This window comes from Pygocentrus nattereri, chromosome 21 (genome assembly GCF_015220715.1).
Source record: "Pygocentrus nattereri isolate fPygNat1 chromosome 21, fPygNat1.pri, whole genome shotgun sequence".
Classification (NCBI taxonomy): Eukaryota; Metazoa; Chordata; class Actinopteri; order Characiformes; family Serrasalmidae; genus Pygocentrus; species Pygocentrus nattereri.
Window position 1 is genome coordinate 3813091 of NC_051231.1, and position 9410 is coordinate 3822500.

General features: G+C 43.4%; 1 protein-coding gene across 1 annotated transcript in view; it reads right to left on the reverse strand.

Annotated features, from left to right (window-relative positions):
- Positions 1-233: 233 nt before the first annotated feature.
- The window catches only part of slc41a1 (solute carrier family 41 member 1), a 29725-nt gene continuing 20548 nt past the window's right edge, over positions 234-9410 (reverse strand). The window contains exons 7-11 of the mRNA XM_017714797.2: positions 7086-7233; positions 6919-6998; positions 6368-6502; positions 6091-6239; positions 234-5516 (exon numbers count right to left, since the gene is read on the reverse strand). Coding sequence (XP_017570286.1) covers positions 5331-5516; positions 6091-6239; positions 6368-6502; positions 6919-6998; positions 7086-7233 — 698 coding nt within the window. The 3' untranslated portion in view covers positions 234-5330. The remainder of the gene's footprint in view (positions 5517-6090; positions 6240-6367; positions 6503-6918; positions 6999-7085; positions 7234-9410) is intronic.

Below are 9410 nucleotides of genomic sequence, written 5' to 3' on the forward strand. Positions count from 1 at the left end.
GTTATGAACTGGATTAAGGCCTCACATCTTCCCTGGCTACTGTAATACCTCCAGCACTGACTCTAACATGGCCTTCGTAACACAGCCCAGGGACTTCGGTGTGGAATGACGTCAATCGGCTCCGTTCCATTGTGCGGCTTAAGAACAAGCTTAGAAAACGGAGTGTTTTCACCTTCCAGCACCCGGAGGGTGAACTTTGAGCAGGAAAAGGAAAGGCAGCCACAGAGAAGTGATACGAAATAATATATTCCTTTATTTCCAGCGATTTTACAAGTACCTCTGTTGAGTCCCCTCTTGAGCAGCAGAGTGGAGCAGGTGAAGGGTAGAAGGAAGCAGTAAGACAGGAAAAGACTACTCATTTATACATGTCAGTCAGGCCTCAGTGAGAGGCGTACATCACACAACCAGAACAGGAGCCCTTGTTAAGCACAGTGAGAGATTCCAGACATGGTGAGAGCCTGAACTCCTGGCCTATTAGGATTTGTGTTTTTGAGTCCTACCTAGAAGAAAGGACGTCTTGGAAGAAGTGTGTGTGATAGTTCGGCAAAAAAAAAAAAAAAAAAAAAAAAAAAAAAATCAACAGTTTTCCCCTGTAGTCGAACATGCTTGGTGCAGAAGTGCCCATTGTGAGGCCTGAAATTTGCTTTTATTAATTTGGATAGTTTCTATGTTTTTAGCTACGCAACATACTTCTGTTATACATAACGGTACGTCATAAAACCAGATCAGTAGGCCTACTTAAAGAGTAACTACACCCCACCATGTTCAGCTGACCCCACCCCCAACTCAACTTTGAAAAATGCTCAAAAATGGGAGGGGCACTGCAATGATCTATGGTTTGGAGGTGGAGCTGCGAGAGAAACCGGGGTTTTTTGAGCTGCGTACGTTAGCTACCAGAAAATATGGAGCGAGACGGAATCAAACGGCACTTTTGAGCTGAGAGGTTGATGCTTTTTCTCCATTACCATCCCCGTCTTCAACGAGGGAGGGTGTTTCTGATCAGGCAGGCCGTCTTGAGCCTTAACAGTATGAGCCACTGACTCAAGCCAGCAAAGAGCCCCAGAAAATGATCAACAGCAAGCGGCAGAGGGGCCGAATGGTAGAACATTCCCTAAACCACGACAGCTCGCTTCTAATGATCTGTTCAGCAGGTTTGCATTCCCAAACCCGCATCCTGATTTCTTAGATGCTCTGAATTCCGAACGGGGGATTTCTTTAAAGTTTCATTCAGTTTGACATCATCACCGGTCAGCCAGGGTTTGCTGAAGTGGCCCTAAATCCTTATGCTCTGCAAGCTGTTCATGGCACTCACTGGTGTAACATCTGAGTCAGTTCCGCCTCAAATTCACGTTTCCCTTCACGAATCAAACCTCGGGTGCTGTTTTTACTGAACAGGAATCGACGGCAAGCACAACTGGAACAACGCAAAAATTGAGAAAGGCTGTACGGACGAAAAGTTGACAGTCCATTTAACGTTACACCGTCCATTTGTTAACCATCCCTGAACCGGTTCACTTTCCGTAGCTCCAGTGCTGCTTGCTGTTGATTTCTGTTCAGCGAGTCGCGCCTGAGGGTCTGAGTTGTGAAAGGAAACATGAATCGGATGCAACACCAGCAGCAGTCCAACATCTTTATTACAAGCTAAGCTCAGACTAACTGGGTTATTTACAGTTGGTACAGACAGCTGGCACATCACAGCCTCGAGAGGTGGTACCAGGGGTATTTAGCTCAGCGTGCGAGTCTGGTTCTCTCCTCAGTCTCGGCTCCTATGTTTACTTATTTATGAGTGCAGTGTGAGTAGGGCGTCACTAGGGGGCGGTAACGTTGTGACCGATTTGCATACTGTGACGTGTCTTCGTACTTCGGTACGAAGCCACGTTGTCCGCGCCTACAGCAGAGTATCATTTCAAGCAAGGCTGGTATATTTTAGTATTACAGAGCAGGGCATTCTAAGCAATTATGGGCGGGGCTAAGCTGCAGTTTGTGTAGCTTAGTTTCTGTACACACACTCCATGAGGAGTGAACGGTACGTTGACATAAAACCTCAAACGCCGCTTTATAAAATCAGTGGAAATGGGGTTATGGGATTATGGCCTCTTCACCACGGTTTGAGGCAGCTAGCCTGGGTGGTGTTATCTGGTGGGGGTGTGTGCTTCCAGTACTTGTTAGCTACATTAGCCTTGAAGCTCCAGTGCAAAACAACATGACCTTCGGGCACCAAACATGTCTTGGCTGATAACATGCATTTTAAACCGTGTGATCTGATTCTTTGCTGAACTGCCACTTTTATGGTGTAACGCAGCGCAGAGCCTTGCTTAGCTATGATCTACCATCGCTGTCGCTCCTGCTCTTCTACCCGCGATCAGGCACCAGTGATTCTTCCTCTGCTGACAGCAAAACAGCTCAGTTTTGCGTTTTTCCTTATCTGATGTAAATCGAATCAATATATTAAAAACAACTTGCTGAATAAAAAAAAGCAAGATAGGAAAAAAAAAACAAAAAACAAAAACAAAACAAAAAAAAAAACAAACCAGCTACTTGGTGTTCAGCCGTGCTGTTGTTAAGGCATACTATGTTCAGTGTACTGCTGAACCAGCTCGAGTGTGAGGTTTCTGTAGGGTATTAGGCACCAACATCTGATGTGTTAATTAAAAAAAACAAAATTACAGTAAATACCTCTACTGGACCAAGGCAAAAAAAAAAGCAATGTGAAACTGAGACACTGAATAAAATGAAAAATAAACAACTTCAGCATATTTATAGAATAAATATATTATATACAATTTGCTTTGTATGCATCTCTAGAAATAAATAAACAGAATATCCCATCCCCTGAAGAAGTATTCACAACCGAAGGGCTGTAACGGGACGATGGCGGCACAACTTGCACTTTAAGAAACAAGCTGCACAGGTTTGCACAGTAAGACAAGTTCAGGATGGTTGAATGCATCATAGTGGCATATTGTATACATGTGCATTGCAGTTAGTACACTGGGAGCTCTTTTCAGAAGAGCGACCCCTTGTGGCGATTGGTATTACAGTACGCTTTGCACAGTGGACTGTTCGGACGTTGTGGTAGAATGTAGGAGACGAGTCAAACGCCGGAGACGAAACAAAGAAAAAGATCCAACATCTACAGTATCCCAAGCTCGGCTAATAGGAGGGGAAAAAAAAGGAAGAAAGCGAAGGAAAAAAAAAGGGAATTTTATGTCAATTTTTTTTTAAATGTTATGTGCCCTGCACAATTCATTTCGCTGGCCCCATTGTCGAACATAAAAGACGGACTTTCTGCTACAGCAGCCTAAGGCAGGACAACGAGGACACCGAGCCTCGCGGGAGTCATATTTGACTCAGACTGTGTGCATTTACATGTATATACCAGTGATTAAAACGAGTTAAAGGGTTTACTTTCCTAAAGCCTAGTACCGAGGTAAGAATTACTTTTTTTTTCTTTTTAAACAAGCAGTTTTTTTTTCTTTTCTTTTCTGTTTAAGCAAGCCATTCCGTTAGCTCACGTTGTTGTGCCATTTTTATTTATTTATTTATTTTTTTTTTTATCCTTGTAAAACATCTGCTAAAGAGCACTGAAGAACAAGCGTCAATTCCAGTCATTCGTGACACCAAATCAGATTTGGGCCTATCCACTATAGCAGCTCTGAGAAAGCCATTCTGGTAACGCTTGACTGCAGGGTGCTGCTCATAAGACTACGACACCGACATAACCCTACATAACTGTTTATAAATGCTTATTCCAACAGGCATCTTCCTGTCATGAAGGCTACTTTGCCCAACTTAAATGGGCAAACGTAACCTTCACAGCGAATGACGCCTATTGGCGTCATAAGTATTTGTTGGGTTATGTCAGTTGTCATGACATGCTTATGTAGGTGTCATGTAGCCTTATGAACAGCATCCCAGAGTAAAGTGCTACCACCATCATGGGCAGCGTTTCTTTTTTAGAATGCACATTCCATGCAACGGTGCAGCATTTACAAAAATAGCCCTTTCGACATTAAAAGCTCCGTAGCACGATTACTTGGAACTTCATTATTGTTGCAAAGAGTGTCTCATGAAGCGAAGTGTTCTGATATACATGCTCGGAAACCCGCACAGTAACATACGTGATAAAATAGCGGCCTATGTATGAGCCAAACTCAACCCACTCATCTGCTTCGCCTGCCTCAAAAACAAGGTCCAGCTGACGACCATAATTAGTGTACTTGTTTCACTACTCATACAGTACAGGAGCCCATCATTTAGACCCAACTGTGCAGTCCGTGGAGGAGATCTACAGCTGCTAACGTCGCAACAGCGGCCCAACAGCACATTACAATCTTCATGACCTCGACAACATCAGATTAAGTGAAACTGTTGTAAACGCAACTGAACACTACAAACGTAATCCAGACATTTTGATATTTTAGATTTTAAGTGTTTCGCCATCAAAGTAAACAACTAAAGAATCCCATTGCACATACTGAGATCTTAACGGATTTGACTGATAAACAATGAAACAGCATGTTCCTGTCTGCCATCTCTATTCGTAGAGAAGATACTCAGGACCTGACCTGAAGGCTCTGCTGTGAGAATCGTGGGCATGACCGTTACTGCATCATTCTTTCATGTCATGCTGTAAAACATCTGCATTCAGGTCCAGCATTAAGACTTAAAACCGATATGACCTGTGTGGACTTTCCTTGCCTTGTTTTGGTTTGCTCGTCGCTAACCTGCACCGCTTTGCCAAGAGATTTTGAAAAATTGCAGTTTCTCTAGTTTTTAAAGTCATGAATATGGACCTATAAACGTCTGGCACAAGAGAGGTTATCTATATCTACTCAGGTCACTTTTGCTGTGGTCCGAAAAATTCCATTAAATCGCTTCCAGCCGAGAAGAGCTGAGCCACGTCGGCCAGAACTTCCCCCCCTGCCCTCGAATACAGAGCTTTTTTCATTTACATCACTAGAGCACTTGGTGATTGAGCATTCTGTATCGGCTTTTTTTTGCTGCTTGTGAAAATTTCAAGTCAAACATTTTTTTTTCCGTTTTTTTTTTCCCATTGCTGCCAACATGACTGACCATATAAGGGGGCTGAACATCCCCATTGAAAAATAAATGAGGATTCCTGTTCTCCCACGAGAAGATAAGCAATAATGTAATAATCATTACATACCAATACTATAGCAATAGTATTATAAGTCATCATTATAATCATAGTGGCTATTGTAGCCGTTATAATGTAGGTATCATTACTCTACATGGTATTATAAATAAAAAGACTCGTCTTGGTTGGAGAGAGGAGGCACGAAGTCCGCAGCTGATTGGATAGAGTTTCAATCGCCCACGTCTGTATCTCGGTCTCCGATAAGCCACAGGATATGGAAGCACAGAGCCAGGAAGCCGGTCCCCAGCAGGTCACCCAGGGCGGTCAGGTAGGGGATGGAGAAATTGTCAGGGTCCATCCCTCGCTTCCACATCCACTGGACCATCCAGTCAGCCAGGTACAGCAGGATCATCACCTGAGAAAGGGCACCAGGGCAACTCTTGGTTTTACTTGTAACACTAAGACATACATTTCAGACACTAATCAGAGAGCGGCTAATCCTGCTGGGCAGGAACAGACTGAGAAATCAAAGCTATTCTGATGAACATTCACTTCAATCCTAGATGACAAGTAACTCCAACCAGGTAACTCTACTTCCACTGTAACCACAATAGCACTGATTATGTTCAAGAAAATACTGTAGGACTTGAGGCCTAGGGGCTTGGCTTTATACACCTGTGGCCATGGAAGTGATGGGAACATCTGAATTCAATGATTTGGATGGATGAGTGAAAACCTTTGGCAATACAGTGTATGTAGCTGCTTTTCACCTTAACCCTGCTATCCTTTCTTTCTCCCTTTCAGCCCTTCACAGAAACCCAATGATTTCACTATTCCTTAAATTCATGAGCTACAGCCAACAAATAGCCTAGAGCTGAGATTCAGCTGTTGAACCAAAGGCACATGACACTGAATTCCTAATAATAGGAATAACCCAAAATAGCTTCAGATAATTTGTGACTGGACTCTAAAGTTCAGATTCACTGTACCTGGAGTAATGCAGCAGCCAAGTAGAAAGCAATGAAGACATAGGTGAGAGTGGTGTGTCCAGCCCTCATAGAATTAATGGTGTACAGGAAGACCAGGTGGCCAGGAGCCACCAGGAGGAAGAGCACTCGGGCCGAGCGAGAATTCACTCCTGTAGATTGAGGGAGAAAACTTACATCACATACTTCAGCTTTCAACGATCAGGGCAATGCATATTTTGGAGGTAAATACTGGTTAGGTTTCCTTTGAACTGTTTCCTTATGAAGATGATTAGTTTACCTGAGCCAAAGAATGTGCTGCAAGGTGTGGGGCATTTTTGTGGGGCAGGGTTGGGCTCTGAGATGGGTAGGCCGTTCATGTGCAGGTAGGTGGAGATCCGACTGGCTTGCACTGCCACCAGGTTGCCGGCCACGCCTGCAGCAGTGCAACAGAAACAACTGCATATTCTAACAAGTTCTTCACAGAAACCGTGTGTGAGGGTATCACACAGGTTATTTCTACAACTATTTATCCCACTAATCTAAAAATGATGATGCCATCATTCAAAGTGCTGTCTGCTTGACAAGCTGTTTGACTTTCTTTTATCGTGGTGCATAAAATACTTTCACTTTAGTTCCATGTCGTTCTGCATTAGTTTAAAATCGCAAACAATCAAATAAGAAATACAGTTTGCATACATGGTCTCCAAATAAGCGAAGGCACAATGTTTAATCCATCAACCAGTACAATTTACAACAACTGCTTAATCTTAGTACTATTATATCACCCAACCCTAGTATGTAAACGTGTGTGAATAAGCCTCTGAATGGATTATACTCATTGGGACTTACCGTTAATAACTGGCGTGAACACAGCCATTCCAGCGAAGTTGGGATCGGTCACAGTCTTATCCAGGATGAGTCCCCCAACACTGTAGAAAGTAATAATACATATGACATACAACTATATCAGAAACAGCAACAGCTGAAGCATGCAGAAAATAGCCTTCCTACTGTACCTGCTGATCGCCATGGCGATGATGACAGGCTCCCACCCCGAGTAGAGCACTTCTCGGGTGGATGGGATTCGTCTGGCAATCAGGATCCAGACGGGTGTCAGGGCGATGAAAAAGACACACACCAGCGGATTGGCATAATCGTTAGAATCTGTCCAAAACCACAAAAAACGGCCACTCAGATAAATTCAGTTCAGTTTTCATGAATTCCAAACATCTCTCCTCCTTTCGGGCCAGCTTTATTTATTCACAGTGTATGGAAAGCATCACCTGAGTTACACAAACAGCATTTTAATTATAATCTCAAAACAGACAATTACGAAACCTGGTGGGCAGAAACAGACTGAGAAATCACAAAGAAATTCTGCTCAACATTCTTTTGGGTGTAATTTAGCACCCACATTCTTGGACTTGGACATCAGGCAGCCCACACTAGGCAACAAGACAATTTTGGTTCACCTCTTACGAGGCCTAATGTTTACATCTAGTCAGTTTATCTTCATCATCAAGAGTTTTGATCACTTCGGAAAAGCACAAACATGCAATTACTCTTTACACAGCCGTTTTCATATGCTTACACAAAACTGTGGAATCACAGAACTGCAACACCACACCGCACATTAAAACCAAGGTGCGGCCGCAGACACTATTATCGGACTAACAATGCACAAAATCAGGCATTTTCAGAAAGAACGTTCTCATGCATTTTAATGCCAGGCAAATCAGGCATCTTGCTTAACAGCTGGTGCCTCTTGTCGAGCCAGTTTATGATTAGGTTCTTGAGAAGGCTCCCCACTAATTTACTTAATCTAAAACAATGTAGTTTCACAATTTTTGTCTTTGCAAAAGAGATTACTCTTCGGTTCCTAAGTGCACAAAATAGCAAGTCTATAAATCTCATAAGGACTATGCCGGTAAGTCCTCTTCTTCAGGTAACTGTGCCTGGAAGGTTGAAGGGAGGTTGAGGTTGTTTTTTTCCTTTTGCTTCACATTTCCTTTGCTTTTCTGACTGCCCCCAACACTGAAGTGGACATGGGAGAAAACTGATTCCACATGTCTTAATCGTTGTCGAAGAAAAACGTAAAAAAGCGCAGATCAGTAAAATATTGTAATACTATAGTGTATAAAAGTTGCAGCACATCTGTACTTTGGCCATCAAACTGATTAATCTAGTGTGAAATAACAGAATTGCGATTGTCACACAAACTAAGATCTGAGAGGAGAGCTTAGCCCTTGGTTTTCTTCTCTGAAATCATTTCACTTCAGGCTGTTTGGGAGGCCTCATAAACGAGAGCCGAACGCTGAAGTCATTTTTCAGCCTGAAACCTGATGCTATGGTATGAGGATGTTCTAAAACAAGGACTTGCAATCCCTTTTCACAGAGTAGAAAAATGTGGTTTCTCTACTCTACATACCTGACCCAGCCAACAAGGCACTTGTGAATTACTTAATGAGTTGAAACAGTTGTGCTCAATTTTACAAAGCAAGAAATGTGCATAGTGTTGGGTCGACAGGACTGGGATATACAGTCAAATATACATTGTACTACAGAGCATTTTGCACAGGCATGATATCTGCCTTTAGCACAAAGCTGGTTTAACCAGCTCAACCACATTTCTAGAACACGCTCATCTACACTGCTCAAAAAAAAAAAATAAAGGGAACACTCAAATAACATCCTAGATCTGAATGAATGAAATATTCTCATTGAATTCTTTGTTCTGTACAAAGTTGAATGTGCCGACAACAAAATCACACAAAAATCATCAATGGAAATCAAATTTATTAACCAGTGGAGGCCTGGATTTGGAGTCACACACAAAATTAAAGTGGAAAAACACACGACAGGCTGATCCAACTTTGATGGAATGTCCTTAAAACAAGTCAAAATGAGGCTCAGTGTTGTGTGTGGCCTCCACGTGCCTGTATGACCTCCCTACAACGCCTGGGCAGCTCCTGATGAGGTGGCGGATGGTCTCCTGAGGGATCTCCTCCCAGACCTGGACTAAAGCATCCGCCAACTCCTGGACAGTCTGTGATGCAACGTGGTGTTGGTGGATGGAGCGAGACATGATGTCCCAGATGTGCTCAATCGGATTCAGGTCTGGGGAACTGGCGGGCCGGTCCATAGCTTCAGTGCCTTCATCTTGCAGGAACTGCTGACACACTTCAGCCACATGAGGTCTGGCGTTGTCCTGCATTAGGAGGAACCCAGGGCCAACCAGCATATGGTCTCACAAGGGGTCTGAGGATCTCGGTACCTAATGGCAGTCAGGCTACCTCTGGCGAGCACATGGTGGGCTGTGCGGCCCTCCAAAGAAATGCCAC